Here is a 16,888-nt window from a genome sequence, read left to right as displayed (position 1 = left end):
ATAATTACTAAACTGCATGACTGTCGAAGTTGGCTAATACTACATGTACATGACATGATGAAGTTTTTTTAATAGGAACAATTGAATTATAAACAAAACATAACATAAGAACATGTCTGTCATTTTAAATAATCTTGATCAGAGCAAGATCATTACTTTCAAAAAACTAACTACGAATATTAATTGACTATATATTTACATGCAATGATAGCATTATTCAGTTGAACGTTGAAATTTAGTCATTGCATTCATACACAATAAAAAACAATCTAATTTATTTTGAGCAGGTACTTTGTGATAAAGACGTATAAGAAATTCAGCATGAGGATCTATAGTACTATTCATTTCACGCTTTGTTTTCTGCAGAAAACCTTCAAACTTGTCTATACTTCTTGTCATCATCTCTGTCATCTTTAGAATTTGTTCGTACTCTTCTTTTTCTGGGCAGTGCATATTTATTCTCAAGGCAGGTATACCTTTTGACAAGCACATTTTTTTAGCTTGACTTCCACTTGCACACCCATCTGCACTGTCAACATCTACATAACAAAGGCAACTGGATTTTTGTCTTCTTGCAAAATTGAGGTAAGCACAAGCCAAAGATTTCAACGAAGATATCCAACTTTCAAGTACGTAAATTATATTACGCTGGGCTGTGATGCTATCCATTTTTGAAGAAATTTGTGAAAAAGTCGAGCTCTGGTAGACGTTATTTGTTTAAACTTCCTTTGTTCTTTTTGCAACTGCAACTTACTGAAACAATCAATAAGCGTCGTGATTTTCAAATGAAATAATTTCCTATTGCAATAACTATGAAAACTGCTTTACGAACTTGTTTTGAAACACATGCAACAATTTTCGAATGACTAAATGAAGATCAATGTTGGCGCGTGTCGACTCGTGCACGGCTCCGTCTCGATAAAGAATGACAGTCGATGCAGCACGCGGCCGGCGCCTGTCGTCAGTTTCGAATCCCGAGCCGCGATACCGCGAATGCGGCGCGTGGCGGCGGCAATGCGCGAAACAAAATCAATTAAAATTCTCGGAACTGTACTGCAGTAGACCCACCTCCGAGTAACTGTAAATAGTCACGACACAACTCACGCGCGTGTTGCGGTGATATGCTAGGACAAGACACGTTCGCGGAGCAGTTCGAATTTTGACCTGGTCTAGCGACCGTCTCGCATCTGCGCGTCACGTTGCCGCCGCCGCGTCGTCGGCGGCCAAGTGTTTACAGTTCTGCTCACCAGACGACGGCTGAAGAGAACGCTTGCTCAGACGTTTGTTTGAGTTTATATCGGGCTGCTGTTTGTGTTGCAGCGATATATTTTTTTAGAACTTTTTGACGTTAAAAACAAAAGAAAATCGCCAAAATGACGACTACAACTGCTGCAGTGAGTGCCACCACGACGACCACAGCTACGATAAGTGATCAGACACTGATGGATAAATCCATAAGATCAGTTTTCGGTAAGTCGCACGATCAACGTCCACAGGTAGTTTTGAACTTTTCTATCTTGATAATTCGTTTTTTATCGTTGTACAGTCGGTAATATCCCGTATGAAGCCACCGAAGAAAATCTCAAAGATATTTTCAGCGAAGTTGGACCAGTACTATCGTTCAAGTAAGTTACATATTTTAATAATTGCTTCAATTATTCAAATTAACCTCTTAAAATTATCTGTCTGAACATCAAACTTTGTCATTCTCATTTCTCTCAAATAATAGATGTTAGACATAAAGTGGTGATATTTCAAAATACGACAAATAACAAGAAAGTTTTAAATCTTTTGCGCCATGATTTATTTACTCTAATGAAATGACTATTATAACTAGAGGAATATTTTTTTAATTTATTTAGATTAGTATTTGATCGAGAGACAGGGAAACCAAAAGGATATGGATTTTGTGAATACAAGGATCAAGAAACTGCCCTTAGTGCCATGCGTAATTTGAATGGCTATGAAATAAGTGGAAGAACATTAAGGGTTGACAATGCTTGTACAGAAAAAAGTCGAATGGAAATGCAAAATCTGCTGCAGGGTCAGAGCACTGAAAATCCTTATGGAGAAGCTGTACAATCTGATAAAGCACCAGAAGCTATTAGTAAAGCAGTTGCTTCTTTACCACCAGAACAAATGTTTGAATTGATGCGTCAAATGAAGTTATGTGTTCAAAATAATCCAAACGAAGCACGACAAATGCTTTTACAAAATCCTCAACTTGCATATGCTTTACTTCAAGCACAAGTTGTTATGAGAATTGTTGATCCACTCACTGCTGTAAATATGCTTCATAAAGCTAATCCCATTCCACCAGTACTTGTACCATCAGAGAATCCACCATCAATAATGAGTGTACCACCACCAAGAATTGAAGAACCATGGAATCCTAATCGTCCACCACCACCAATACCAGCTCCAGTTGCTAATCCGACCCTTGTTGCTCCTCCTACTCCTATATTTTCTAGTAAGTATAATATGCACTTATACAAGAAACAATCAACATGTCAGTATATTTTATTAACTTATGATTTTTCTTCAGGTCAAGATGTAGATTTAAGAACATTAGATCGAAAAATAGACCCAAGATTATCAAGAATGGATCAAGATTTGAGAGGTCCCCCACCAACCACGTCAGCACCTCCACCACCACTTGTTACACCACCCATACTTCCTCCTGCTGTTTCTGATCCTAGATCAGCAGTTCCTCCACCTCCAGCCTTCAATATGCCAGAGAGTATTGGGTAATTATTTTTAAATAATAATGCAATCAATCTTTTCAATGTTACTAACAAAATCATAATTATTTATCATTAACATTTCTTTCACATGCATAGTCTCCTATCTATGGAAGGATTAGAAAGGTTCCATTCATTGTTTTTGCATGCTTCTATAGTTAATATTAAGGACAATGAAATTGATTTTCATATTTTTTAGCTTTGGTAGAGATCCAAGAGCAGAAAGATTTGCAAGAGATGCTCCAAGAGACCCAAGAATACCTGTTGATCCTAGAATGGCTGCTAAGTCCAATGGTATTTGAAATTTTTTTACTACCATATGAGATAATGAATAATTCTAATTAATTTTTAATAAATTTTTAGTTGCGACACCAGTACCACCTTCAACTACCTTAAATTCAGCTGCAGCATCAGGAATGGCAGGAAGTACAGCACGTTTAATGGCCGGAATGCCTACAGGAAGTATTCCAAGTGGGGCAACTGATCAAGAGAAGGTAATGATAAACTCTTATTACATTAATTTTTATATTTTTTTAGATTCATTGATTAGAAAAAATAATGCTGCTCATTTTAATATTTTTAGGCTGCACTCATCATGCAAGTATTGCAGTTATCAGATGAACAAATAGCGATGCTTCCTCCGGAACAAAGACAAAGTATTTTAGTGCTCAAAGAGCAAATTGCCAAAAGTTCACAACGTTAATCCAATATTTGTTGCATTTATTCTCAAAGTTAGCTTCTTGTCTCTTTATCTTGTCTTGTCGGTTAATGAATTTCACAATCCTCTCGATTATTTTGTCGTCTTTACTTTCATGAATTAAAACAGAATCATTGTAAAAATAATGTAAGATAGAACAAAAATTATTTGATATAATTCATTACTTATATCTAATTAAATTTCAATTAATGATTATTCGAAAATGTATAGTTTGGGAACCAAACAGTAATATTTTGAATGAATATTTCACACGTAAAAATAGTCGCTGCATTCATATTAATATAAGTTGTGTATAAGGATTTTTAATAAAATTATAATTTTTTAAGTAAATAAATATCGATTTATTTAATTCTATCTATTTAATAACTTAAAAAGTAAATGTATAGCAATCACAAAGTGATTGTTTTACAAAAGAGAACAAGACCGTCATTACAAATAAAATAAATTGAAGTTCACAAGAATAGTGTTTCATGTTATTGGATTGAATCAGAACAGTTTTATGAAATCCACTGTAATACGTATAAAAGCGATCGCAAGTACGTATCAAGTTTTTTAAAGAAAAACTTGATTTGAAAAAACCAAATAAACAAAAATAAAGTTTTCATGTATTAATTTAAAATTAAAGGATAATTAATATCTCCAAAGTCTTTTATCAAAAAAAAACTTAGACATCGTTTTACAATGTCTATTTAGATTTATCTATGTAATATATAATCTTGAAATTTCTTAAAGAAAATTATAAAAATCCTGAAAAACTAAAATGTTTCTTTGTCTCATTAAAACATTATAAAAAGTACTTGTTTAAGTGAAAAATGCCTATACTAGAAGAACTCGATTCTTTCAATAAATGCCCGAACTATTTTTTGAATCAACCGCGGTTAGATATTTGTTGTCAATTAAGGGTTGATACGCCAAATTTGTATGGGCCTTGTTAGAATATAATTCCAGCTCCATTACAGGTGCATGTTTCTGTTAAAATAAATTCATGAAATATCGTCTGGAAGTGATATGAGTGCAAAATATAATTCAATTTTACACTTACTTTTATAACAGCATGAACATATTCGACTTGGTCGAAAAATTGTTCTATCACCCTAGCAGCGTCTGGAATACTATCATTTACTTTTAAATTGTGTAGCTTGAATCTGAAGCCCATCCACGGATCATTCAACCATTTTTCTTTAATTACGAACAATCTGAAGAACAATCATTTTATACAAATCATTTTAAAAAATTATACAATAATTTACTATAAAATGTAACTAAAAAATGGGAGTACTGACTCATGTTCATATACTCTGTCTATTATTCCATAATCGATTAACTCAACTTCTATACGGTCACCCATATTTGTAAATTCAGTTTTTATGACACGTGCACGACACCAAAATCCGTTTCTGTGTTTAGCTAAACATAAGGCTCCTAAAAAACAAAATAGCAAACATAACAAAGAAACGAAATTACATTACAAGGAAAGAATAATATATTCGACCATAATTATTCGTAAAATCTACGATAATCATACCTGTTCCGTATTTATAAGACGGTTGATCTTCAACTTCGATTTGTATTTCATCTTGTCTCTTTTCACAATATTTGACCCATTTATTTAGTTCCTAGCGTAGTAAATTATAATCAATAATTAAATATTTTACCGTGAAAGTTATACATGCATTAAATTACAAAGTAAGAGAGCTTACAGGATCAGGTACATCTACGATAAAACCACCCATCGTAAAGTCAGGAGACAAATCAGTCAAAAACATTCGAAAATGATTAACATTGTATCGATAGAAATCGATGTATTGAGGAAGATCAGGATTCAGTTCAATGGAATTATTTAATGGTGTTGAAGTTGTTAGGTGTTCATCTATCGCATCATTATTTAAAACATGACTTTTAACACTTTCCATATCTAATGATCGATTAAATTGATTGTTTGACAAGATGCCTGAAATTACAACTTCTGAATTGTAAATTTCATCAGACACTTCTTCGCTGCTTGAATGATCATCATTTTTTATGGTACTAGATTCCGAATTCAATCTAGATTTGATCAAACTAAAATAAAAATTAATATACGTTCTCACAAATTATATTGAAATTTACTAATGAAAAAGTTTACTTTGAAGAATTGTTGATTGAAGACAAATTCATGGCCGCTTTAATTGTTACTTCCTCTAAAGGTATTTCTGTTCTCAAAGTTTCAGATACGCAGCTTTCATATTCTTCTATTTTGTTATTAAATTTTACGTGCGATATGTCTTTTTCGGATGTAGTTTCATAATCGTCCTCGTCTTCATCATCGTCGTCATCTACTGACGATTCTTCGTTAAGGATTGTTTTAACCAATTTTTTACTGTCATCACTTTTGTTTACAGTAGAATTGATAAAGCTTTGAAGATTGGTTTGTTCCACCTTAGCAGGCTTTTCAACAACTTCAGATGGATTTTGCATATTTTTTATCATAAAATCTACTACTTCTCTCATATCATCATCAAAATATTGGTTAATATCTTCGGTGTGACATTCAATTTGAGTATTTTGTTTTAGGTAACGAGGTAATGGAATGGCTGACTTTTTTTCAATAATCCAAATGGCAACCTATCAAAAAAATTATGTTTCTGTATATAATTATAATTTATTTTTAAATCGTAAGAAAAAGATAATTTAGTTTTACCTTCCAATCTTTCGGAGGTCGTTCAATAACTTTCATTGCAACGCCATTGTGTCCTACAAGCAATTTATGCAATACATCGAGATGTGTGACATCCCATTCAGAATGAATCTGCAATTGAAAATAAAAAAATTAAATTTTTAATCGATATAATTTTAAAATACTTGATAATTAAAACTGTAAACAATATAATTGTTGCAATACATACTGGTTCAATTCCTGCAATTTTTGCCTTGGTACTTAATATTGGAATCTTTTGAACACTCGGAATGATGCGTTTTTTCAATTCCCCAAGTACAACATCCTCTTCATTTCCATAATCAACTAATCTAACCTGATTCAAGGTTCAGATTGATAAAAATAATATAATTAAGAATATTTGAAAGTATAAAAATTAAATAACATGGCATTAATTACCCTCATCGGTTGCTCAACATCTAATACTCGCCCTCTGTACCATTTTTGATCTGCGTGATATTTTATTATACACAAATCATTTTTTTCCCAATCACCAAGATCGTGTTCTTTCATGGTTCGTTGATCATAGTGTTGGCACAATATTCTACTCATTTCTTCAATGGTATCATTGTCTACAAGAACATCAAATTATTTAGCACCAAATGTTGAACAATTTTGTTCGGTATGTTTTTATATCGGTTGTACAGACCACTATATGGATAAAAATTTACATCGCCATCGAAATCTACGTAAGTACAACATGCTTTAAAACCTCTGTGCGGTAAATGTCTAGCAGGTACCCAATCGGTGAATTTTTCGGGTATTTTATCATATGACGAATCAAAATCGCTTGATTTGTTTTCATCAAATTTGTCAGCATTATCAATTTCACCTCCGCTGTCAATAAAAACGTCAGCGTCGTTCTCATTGTTACTGTCGTTAACACCATTGACTTTAGAACTAGAAATATCTAAAATCTCCTCTTGATTAAGCTGAAGTGAGGCTTCATTTTCTTTTCCGTGGTGATAGATTATAAGTCTTTTCAATAATTCTATTGATAATTGAGGTGTTTCTTGATAACTGCAAATAATATTAATAATAATTTTTATTATTAATTTTATTTATGAAAATTTAAAGTTGGAAAGTAAAAATAGACTTAAACTCAATGGCTTGATTATGAATAATTTTACAATAATGAATAGTTAATTATAGCATTACAGTGAACGAATGAAGTTGGTATAAATTTCTTTCATCAGTTCGAAATAATGAATTTCTTAAATAGTTTCAAATCAAATAATTGAAATAAATTTTAGTTCAATTTTTATTAATCTTAACAAACCGAATAAAACAATAAATTTGAATCATTTGAAACAGAATATACTTTGTAAAAATCGTATAGTTTACAAATCATTATAATCTTTGTTTTTGTACATACGTTTACATTTTCATGTTATTGTTTTAGTAAGAAAATATTTATTGAAACGTAACTCAATAAATCGTATATGTAAATGTATATTATACACTTATTATAAATAATAACGATTAAAATTTAAATTGATCATTTTGGAATTTTAATCGAGCCACTGAGTTATTTGCAGAGTCTAATGGAGAAAATACTCTATCTAAATCGTACCCTCTTATAGGTAAAGCTAAACCGGCTTCTATCAAGCGTTTAGCTACCGAAAACGATTCTTTCCGATTTGGGTCAAGGGGTCCAGGTGTTATATTACATCGCACTGTCAGATTGACTGGGATACATTCTCCGTCTTTGAAGTCTCCCTACGATAAAATATTGAAATGAAACAATTAGAATTTTATTATTGTCACACTAAAATTGTCTCTACTTACAACAAGTGTTATATAATACTTGTTTTCGCCACTACTGTTAATAATTTCTTCCAACTTTTGACAAGATGAAGATTGCCAGACGTTGCTACCACCTACAGGTGCTATGCCAGCAAGTTTAATTTTAAATGTGCGCTTTGGTGGCGCAAAAAACTGAATATCCAGCGGCTCAATGTGTTTAATCTCGATATCTTCAACTTCAGCAATATCATGAAGCAGCATCTTAGCTTTATTCTCAGGATCTTCTTCAGAAGGAGCAATCCACTGTGCACGATGATATTGCTGATCTTTGACCGAGTAAACACAGTAATGATAATTCAGTTCTAATTTCCCATGCCATTTTTTAGCTGCGTTCTTATCATAAAACTTTTGAAGCTTTTTATTCATCTCCTGGTAATCTCGATCAGTTCTCGGTATTGACACATAAATAGAATCGGGATTAATTATCTTATTAATTTTGACTCTTATATTAAATTCGTCTGGTTCTTCTTTTTCCTTGTGCGAGTTCTTCGCTTTTGATGTTTGAACAGGTACAGCATTAGAGTTTATATCTTTAACTCGTTGTTTTTTTTCCCAAGCTTTTTCTTTCTTCTTTTCGGCTCTTTTCAATTTGATGTCACGATTGGATGTTGCTTCTAATGGCCTAAAAAATTGAAATAAAATAAGATTGAGCTCGCGAGACTATATTGAGACTATATAGAAGAAAATAAGATTGAAATTTAATTAAAATTACCGATTTCCTGTAGACATGGCGTACTTGTTTAGAACGAGATGTCCGTTAACGTTTGTGTTGTTCACCAAATATATGTGAACGTTGTATAATTCGTTGGTTTTTTCAAAAGGAAATACTCGCACCAATTTTTGTTCCAAGTTTATTTTAAGATAATTAGCTGTATCTATAGACCAATTCTGACCATCGATAGGTAATATATCACACATGCAAACCTTGATAGCCTGGAAGCAGAATAAATCATAACCATAAAATGATGTTTAAGTAATAGACAAACGAATTGTTTAGAAAACGGAGCTAATGAAAGTTTACCTGCGCATGACATTGACAATATCGAGACGGTAAACAAGATATTTTATTATAAGAACACGTGACGGTTGATCCGTAATCTACCAAAAGAACTTGAACTTCTTTCTTTTCTGGTGTTACTTTCGTAATTAATCCTCGATGCCAAAAGTTTTCACCGTCTTGAACAGCAACAGCCGTACCTGTGTTAATCAGGAAATTTAAATTGTTAATGTTTACAAATTAATTGAGTATAAGAAGTCAATAATGTATATATCTTATGATAATAAATATAATAGAAATTTACCATATTCAGGGTTCAATATAGACAAATTTCTCTGCTTTAATTCTTCTTTGTATTCTCTGTTAAATTCATGTATCATATATTCAAATGCCCCATTCAGTTCCTGATGGTTTAAAATAAAAAAATTAGTATCATCTATAAAAAATTATTTTTTACTTACTTTCTTCACGTAGATACAACTGGGCGATTCTACATAACATATTGTTACTACAGAATACTCATTCAAAGGCAGGTCTTCATAATAGAAGTGTTGTGCAGATAAAGGATTCATTCGCTGTCGTAGATTCAAGGATTTATTATTTATTAAGGTTAAACTAAAAACAGATTAAAAGGTGTAAAATTACTCACTTTGAGTTTATAATAGGTCGTTGGCTTAGCGTATTCAGAATCGATCAGCCAATCGTGTAGTGATACGAGCTTATTGGAGCTGTTATATTTTTGGAGATCAACCGTATAAATATTATTAGCGCTATGCAATACACGCATCATTAATTGTTGTCTGAAAAATACATTATTAAAAAATAAATAATCAAAAGATTTGTAAAACTAGAAATTTACCCCTGGACCATCTGCTTGAATACATCAATAGTTTCATCATCCCAAATATTGTTTATCGGCGCAATCTCGGATAAGGTGCAACGCAAAACTGCCGGCGGTAGGTTGCCCAAACGCTTCGAATCAGTTTCATTAATCGATCGGAATCGATCGATCGTCATTTCTTCTTCGATAAAACCGTGATCGATGAAGTAAACTTCGTAAGTCGATTCATTATTTGTTTCTTCAGACGTTTCTTCTATTCCTTGTCCAACTCTCCCACGTAGCCACTTATCACGGACGTAAGATTCTACTATATAAATCTTATCTGTTACGATAAAAAAACAATTTTTTTATTTGAAAAAGAGTTACACGTAAAGTGACAATGAAAATAATATTGTTTTACTCATTTCAATTTTATCAGGTACAGGATACTCTTCAGCAATATCATCAATATACTTTTCGATTTTTTCTAGATCCTTAATATGTCTGTCTCTTATCACATAAAAATCAGCAGGACTGTTAATATGTGTGACCATAACGCGTTCCGTGGTCCCTTCAAGAATAAAATGAAATTTCATTAAATTTTACTCCATTAGGGTTTTAATCTGTTGTAATAAGACTCACCCTTTTCAAAGGTTGTAGACGTATTGGCGAAAGACTCATTTAGATTATCGGTCTCAGTTACATTTAGAGATATTGGAGATTTTGAAGATGAAGAGGTTTCGGGAACCATGACGGTATCAGTTGAGGTAATATCTGTAATTTAGGTATTTTTAAATGTATTCTTGTTTACTTAACATTAAGTTATTTCTCTCGAACATACCTAAAGAAGAAATATCATCTGGAATAGGTTCTAACACAAATTCTGCAGGCAATTGCGACGTTCCAACCAATTCAAAAAGTGGCTCTTCAGGCAAAATCAATTCAACATGAGTTGCAACTGCATCAAATATTGGGTTAATTTTAAACCTATAAAAAATTATAGAGTTACTTTAAAAAATGAAAATGAAATTGAAATCAATTTATCAAAAAAAGGTCCAATCTATACTTGATTGTTGATAATAATTCTTGATGTTCCAAAATATGACACGGTGAATCGGCATATTTGTTCATTCTCTCGATAAGTTTTGGTACGTCGATTCCTTCAAAGCATTTAATGGCACTTGCTTGCTAAAAATATAATTTTACTATTTGTTGCAATTTATTATAGATGAAAAGAATTGAAAATAAGATATTTTACATTGTGAACATCGGTTAGACTGAGTTCAATTTTTTGCAAGGTATTTTGAAAGTCATTCAAGTTTTGTCGCAAGTTATCATTCCACTCATAAAGTTGATTCTTCAGCAATTGTTCGGATGTCTGCAAATAGCCATGAAGACGTAAGAAATGATCAGATATTTGATCCTCGATGAACGATGCTAATCCAATAGCCGGTGATTTGGTCATTTTTTCGGCAAAATTCTATAACAAAAAACAAAAAAAAATTGTTAAATAACTTATAATACAAACATTGCATTAAATTTATCTTCAACAAACTTGCCGATCAAATACGTATTGTTCCACTATATAAGCCAAGCAATGCTCTCACTCAGTTAAAATTACTATTCTCAATTGGCATCTCTTTTTGGGAAAGTTACCTTATTTGGCATAATATAGAACTTTTCCTCGCGCTAAATTAGCTCTTCCTTGTACGTGGAAAACTCTACGCTTTTTTACGAATGTGTATAAAGGCGCATATATGCGAATGTTGTGTACGTATAATCTCTCTTTCAGACCAAGCACTCAATTATAAAATGAAAGTAGTTTTTGACATCTGGCTTCTACTACTGGCTTTTCCCATCTCGATTGTTCATTGTCGACAATAAAGCATAGATAAAAAAAATCATAAACAAACGTCACGGTTTTTTTTTCTCCTAATGAGTAAGTGATGGTTTCAATCGAAAGATTTCAAAGAAATACTTTGAAAAATAAGCATCAAAACGCGCATAAGTTGCACTGGTGTCTGTGCGACAGTCACACACTGACCCATTTGCCCAGTTGGGTCTTTTCTATACAGCTAGTGCGGCAAAACTGCACACGTATATACATTACAGTAGTCTCCCTCTCCCGCGCTGCAGAATCCTCTCACTCTCTTTGCAGCGAGAAGGGGCCTACTATGGTTGTTGGTCCCACGAAGGATTTCATTACAAAGTTCAGTCTGGCGACGAGCGCCGCCGCTACACGTGGTTAAATTTATTCACATGCATCGTGCGGTGTGCTCGAGTGTGGGTGTATAAGATGTTGAGTTTTATCGGTGACACATGATCGACTAAGTACAACAACAACGACCTGTGCCAACGTGCGAAAAAGTGAAGGTGTGCTTGTTTAGAGGTACGGTGAAAGAGCATGCGTGGGTCAACGCGTGTTATCGCTATTTTAGTGCCGAATTCGCACAGGTGATTTTGGATATTGATTAAAAAAATTCAATTGTCACTCCCTGGAAAAAAATTAATGATTCATTGAAAAAGTGAGGGCAAAAGTTATTCAACTAAAAAAAAGTAATTTCTGTGCAACGGGTAAAAGGAAGAGCCATGAAGCTACAGCAATCGATACTGAGAGCTACGAGCACGCTATTGTTGCTATTATTTGTTGGTAGGTCTTTTTCTGAGATACTTATGATTTTTGATAATTTACCATTTTTCTAGCGAGATAAAATATTTTCATGATATAGCAAGAAGCCTATTGATAAAATAGAATACGGAAATAATTGAATATTTTCATGTGTCTTAATTCAATTGTATTTTCAATCAAAAAATGAGATATAAAATCGATATAAATTGATCTCAATTTTTTAATCGGATTGTGATAATGATATAAGAATATAATTGCAAAACTTATCGTAATTAAAATCGAGTGAAATTAACAATAATTCGCTTGTAACTATAATTGACTTACAGGAAGTACTAATCATTCCGTCCCACATAATTACACGATTTTAATGTATTCACAAAGACGGAAAATGCCAATCATTAACCGACGCATCCTACTTATAATTCGTCGGTTAATACCTCATAAACCGCGAAAGCCAATAGTAATAAAATCGTTTGAAAAAGAACAAAGCATGAAAAGTATCAAAGTCATATTGAATTGTGCAAGGTCTTTTTTCACACATTCTTGAAACTCCTACTGAACGGCGAACGCGTACCTTGGGAAACTTTTGACAGTGACAATTTTCCCTTGTGATTGTGAAGTTATATATACCTATATATTTTACTGAGGACAGAGAGCAGGACGCGTTCCATTAATAAATAATATATTAAGTTGTAGCAGGCACGAGATAAAGGCGTGTTCTAGCGTTTAGCGACTTTTAAATCTCGATGGAATGGGAACGGACTCAAAGACAAGAGGGAACAGTTTATGTATGCTTTATTGTTATGTCTGCAACACAAGACACTTTGTTTGTATGTGTGTGTGTGTGTGTGTGTGTGTGTGTGTGCGCATTAAAAGGGTCCATGAAGGTATCCGCTCTGCTGCATTGCTTCAGGTTTCTTTTAATTGGAAAACTTATACATATACTACACTTTGTTTAATGAACCGATTGGCATTGAAAATGCGCTTGGGTTCTGCGAAAATGCACTTCAAACAATTAAAGTCAAGATAAGCACAAAGGATATAATTGCAGGAAATCATTAATTATGAGATAATGCTGGAATATCGATTAGATGCCAATGAAAATAAAGTTCACCGACAGCCTGGCAATTTTGCAATTCCATATGGGCTTTCAACTGACCAATCAAGAAATTCGTATTTGCACTGCGCGAAAGGCTTTTGAAGTTTCGATAAGATTTACAAACTGGAATTTGATGCGTAGCCTTAATAACACATGAAAGTTTTACGATTTTCACATTCTCGATATGAAGAATATAATAATCGATACAAATGGTTACAAATCAATTTTTGCCACATCTCTTTGGGATTATAACATTAAAACTGACTCATAAATATTGATTTTTCAATATGAGCCGTATACCAACACACGATTTAATATCCCTCACAAACGCATGTAAACAGCAGCAGCACGTTTTGCGCAAAGGTATGTGTATATGCAAATCGTTCGGGGTCCGATTTCACTCGCTTCAATGACGACTTTGAGCTCGACCCAGCAGCCAGCGATCTCTATGTGCATGCACACTGCATGGGAGAATTTATTACTTTTTCAATGCATCTCTATTGCAGAATTTTTTCCTCTTATATAAATACTCGACAGAGAACGACAGAAGAGATTCATTTTTTACTCTCAAACAACAAAAGCCGAAGCTAAATATAACTTGAAAATACACACATTTCGCATAGACTCATTATGAGTGCTTTAAATATAACTGAAAATTGCACACTGTGCACGGAGTACATGAAGTAATTATTTGTTGTGGTGTTTCTTGACACTGCCAGATCGTAATAACGCATAGACTCGAGCTTAATCGTTTGTGCTTGCCAAATCGACAAATTATTGATCGAATTTTTTTCTTTTTGTACCATTAAAAATTCCTTTTTAGACTCTCAATGCCGTGACCATAAGAAAGGATTTTCATTCAATGACTTTGTACAAGCGTGAGTGCACAGGCTGTATTGTAGAAAATACTATTTGCGCGCTAGCAAGGGCAAAAATGCGCATTACATATTTGTATGACTGTTAGAGCGTGATTTTTTCCAGCAAATAGATTCAAGATCAATCGTTGTGAGCTGCTCGAATAAGGCAAATTTATGGATCGTTGGCTTTTCTGTGTAACATATGTTTCCACTGCCGGCAATAAGCCTCTCCTCGAGCAGTTAAAAAAGATCGAGACTTTCTTTTAATTTGATAAAAATATATTAAGTTTTTAAATTATTCGATTATTCAGTTAATAATGCGCGAGATAGATAGAGAGAAAAAAAATATAATACTATTTCGCGTTGAAGCGTAAAATAGTCTTTTCACAGCTCTCAAAGAGGCAAGTGCCACGGTATATAGTTTCTTTCGGTGAAAAAATTCAATTTACTCTTTCTTCAAACATCAAAATTTTCCTTCGATTTCTCTTCTTTCTCTCTCTCTCTCTCTCTCTCTCTCTCCTACTCGTTCACTTTATACATAAGACAATAAACGTCTTTTTTTGGTATGTTATAAACGCGAGGTAAACTTTTTCCTCTGATCACGTAGTTCGGTCGATTAAGCTTTGACTCGCATAAGAGCCAGTGCAGTGCGAGATTTAATTTTTTCTTCTTCGTACCTTTTTCCCACCGAAAACGTGATATTTTTTTTGTTCTTCCGAGATAGAATTATCTGCGGCGGCAAGCTTGATTTTGTACAACACGTGACGAGCGCAAAACGCCGAGGATTTTTCGGGGTTTGCCGGTTGCATTAGTACATAGTGCACGAACAATGTTTGATGGGAGCGTGATAGTGTCGATGGGAAAAAAAGTTTTTTTTTTACTTTGCATAACGAATCTATATTCAAATGCACTGAGATGAAATTTCTTTCATTTTTTTTGGACTCGAGAAGAAAAGTCGCTACGGCACGTTGATTTGAACAAAAAAGTATGTTTAATTTCCGATCGCGATTTGATGATTCCCCGCAGATGGAACTTACTTTTATAATGATAATAGTAAAAAAAAAGAGAGATTTATATAAATTTCCAAAGTAATGCCGCATGAGTCACTCCTGCACACTCCGCTCTAAAAGCATCAAATCCACTCCAATCATCTTAAAAATAGGAAAATGAGAGTGAAAAAAAAGAACTGGCGTCGCCGCTACGGCCACCACTACCGGGTTTATACAACAAATTGCTCAATCGTCACCCCGCAGCTCGTGCGCAGCGCAGCGTTGCTCATCGATTGTCGTCGTTTGCTCTGATGTATCTTTCCAGGTCTTAAACTTCAATCGACCAAAAGCTTAGACGTGTTCCAATCTACATCGGTAACAAAGGAATTCGCTAACACCAACTTGCGCGACGGGCAACAACAACAGCAACAATTGTGTATAGCCGAACACAGCCGACAAAAGATTCCCTGCTTCTAAGCACTTTGCGCGATTATAGCCATCGTTTATTGAGATTGACTAAATTTGCAGCCACAAAAAAATAAAATACAATCGGATCGTTTCAATATGCTGGATTAAGTGCGTCGAGAGTACGGCCTGCGTGTATTGATTTATTAGTTCATGAAAGCATTTCTTAACGTTGATTGGATATTACACATAATTGATATTGCAATTATCCGCAGATAATATCTGCATCATTTCGATTGATTTGCAATGAAAATTTACAAGCGTGAAAAATTAATTTTTTCCCGACGTGTATAATTATTATCATTATTATCTTGCGCGAGTATCCCCTCCTCGTGCCGTAAGCATTCGAGATGCGGATAGAGCCATCAATTAGAGAATAAGACATTGGGAGGTACTTGCTGCAAGCTTCTTGTTACTCACACTCGCTCGCGCGCTATGGCTTGCTGCTGCCGCTGCTCTCCCCGCACACACTTCTCTCGCTCTTTCTCTTCTCTTACGCGCGCGCGATGTATAATACTATGGAGAAAAGCAGCAGCGAAACTTTGACCACCTGCTAAACCGAACGAAATACCCCTGACGTTCTAAACTCTCTCTCTCTCTCTCTCTCTCTCGCTCTCTCAAGCCGTTGCAAAACTCGACAAGGGAGTATACTGTGCTGCTAACCATAGACTCTTAAGCCAGAGAGAGAGAGAGAGAGAGAGAGAGAGAGAGAGAGAGAGAGAAGAGCGCGCGGACTTGCGGCTATATAATAGTTACGTGTACATACGTGCACAAGGCAAGCTCCTAGACATACCTCCTCCTCGCTTCAAGAGCCGAAGGCGATATTTGTACGCACCCGCGTGTGCGCGGCGCCTGTCCGTGAGTGCGAGAAGGTACTTTTGTTAGATTTTTTGCAGATTAAGCATCACCTAAGCTTCTCGACGATACATAAACTAGGTGTAGCCGCCCGAGACATGTTCTCCCGGCTCAACGAAGGAAGCAAGGAAGAGAGAGAGAGAGAGAGACACACAAAGTTTGTCGTGTAGGATAACTTGGAATTGCGCGATTATTATTTTGCAAATGTTGCGAAAGT

The 16,888-nt window shown here is 34.3% G+C and overlaps 2 protein-coding genes across 2 annotated transcripts in view; one reads left to right on the top strand and one right to left on the bottom strand.

Annotated features, from left to right (window-relative positions):
- The first annotated feature begins 1,276 nt into the window (after positions 1-1,276).
- On the top strand, positions 1,277-3,789 carry LOC106657109 (cleavage stimulation factor subunit 2 tau variant). The gene is made up of 8 exons (XM_014378418.2): positions 1,277-1,470; positions 1,547-1,625; positions 1,863-2,470; positions 2,546-2,747; positions 2,841-2,867; positions 2,941-3,035; positions 3,105-3,235; positions 3,325-3,789. The coding sequence occupies exons 1-8, from the start codon at positions 1,374-1,376 to the stop codon at positions 3,442-3,444; spliced, it is 1,359 nt and encodes a 452-aa protein (XP_014233904.1). The 5' UTR covers positions 1,277-1,373; the 3' UTR covers positions 3,445-3,789.
- Positions 3,790-3,885: 96 nt separating this feature from the next.
- The window catches only part of LOC106657108 (RING finger protein 17-like), a 155,086-nt gene continuing 142,083 nt past the window's right edge, over positions 3,886-16,888 (bottom strand). Inside the window, exons 6-28 of the mRNA XM_014378417.2 lie at positions 11,036-11,257; positions 10,844-10,965; positions 10,619-10,764; positions 10,420-10,551; positions 10,199-10,348; positions 9,817-10,120; positions 9,607-9,757; positions 9,419-9,532; positions 9,262-9,361; positions 8,982-9,157; positions 8,673-8,893; positions 7,943-8,582; positions 7,728-7,873; positions 6,804-7,174; positions 6,554-6,726; positions 6,345-6,470; positions 6,140-6,247; positions 5,585-6,063; positions 5,160-5,520; positions 4,985-5,075; positions 4,743-4,881; positions 4,502-4,655; positions 3,886-4,428 (exon numbers count right to left, since the gene is read on the bottom strand). Of these exons, the coding sequence (XP_014233903.1) occupies positions 4,300-4,428; positions 4,502-4,655; positions 4,743-4,881; positions 4,985-5,075; positions 5,160-5,520; positions 5,585-6,063; positions 6,140-6,247; positions 6,345-6,470; positions 6,554-6,726; positions 6,804-7,174; positions 7,728-7,873; positions 7,943-8,582; positions 8,673-8,893; positions 8,982-9,157; positions 9,262-9,361; positions 9,419-9,532; positions 9,607-9,757; positions 9,817-10,120; positions 10,199-10,348; positions 10,420-10,551; positions 10,619-10,764; positions 10,844-10,965; positions 11,036-11,257 (4,755 nt within the window). The 3' untranslated portion in view covers positions 3,886-4,299. The remainder of the gene's footprint in view (positions 4,429-4,501; positions 4,656-4,742; positions 4,882-4,984; positions 5,076-5,159; positions 5,521-5,584; positions 6,064-6,139; positions 6,248-6,344; positions 6,471-6,553; positions 6,727-6,803; positions 7,175-7,727; positions 7,874-7,942; positions 8,583-8,672; positions 8,894-8,981; positions 9,158-9,261; positions 9,362-9,418; positions 9,533-9,606; positions 9,758-9,816; positions 10,121-10,198; positions 10,349-10,419; positions 10,552-10,618; positions 10,765-10,843; positions 10,966-11,035; positions 11,258-16,888) is intronic.

Source organism: Trichogramma pretiosum, unplaced genomic scaffold, assembly GCF_000599845.2.
Source record: "Trichogramma pretiosum strain Unisexual culture from Peru unplaced genomic scaffold, Tpre_2.0 scaffold14, whole genome shotgun sequence".
NCBI classification, from domain to species: Eukaryota; Metazoa; Arthropoda; class Insecta; order Hymenoptera; family Trichogrammatidae; genus Trichogramma; species Trichogramma pretiosum.
This window is presented reverse-complemented; position numbering and strand designations above follow the sequence as displayed.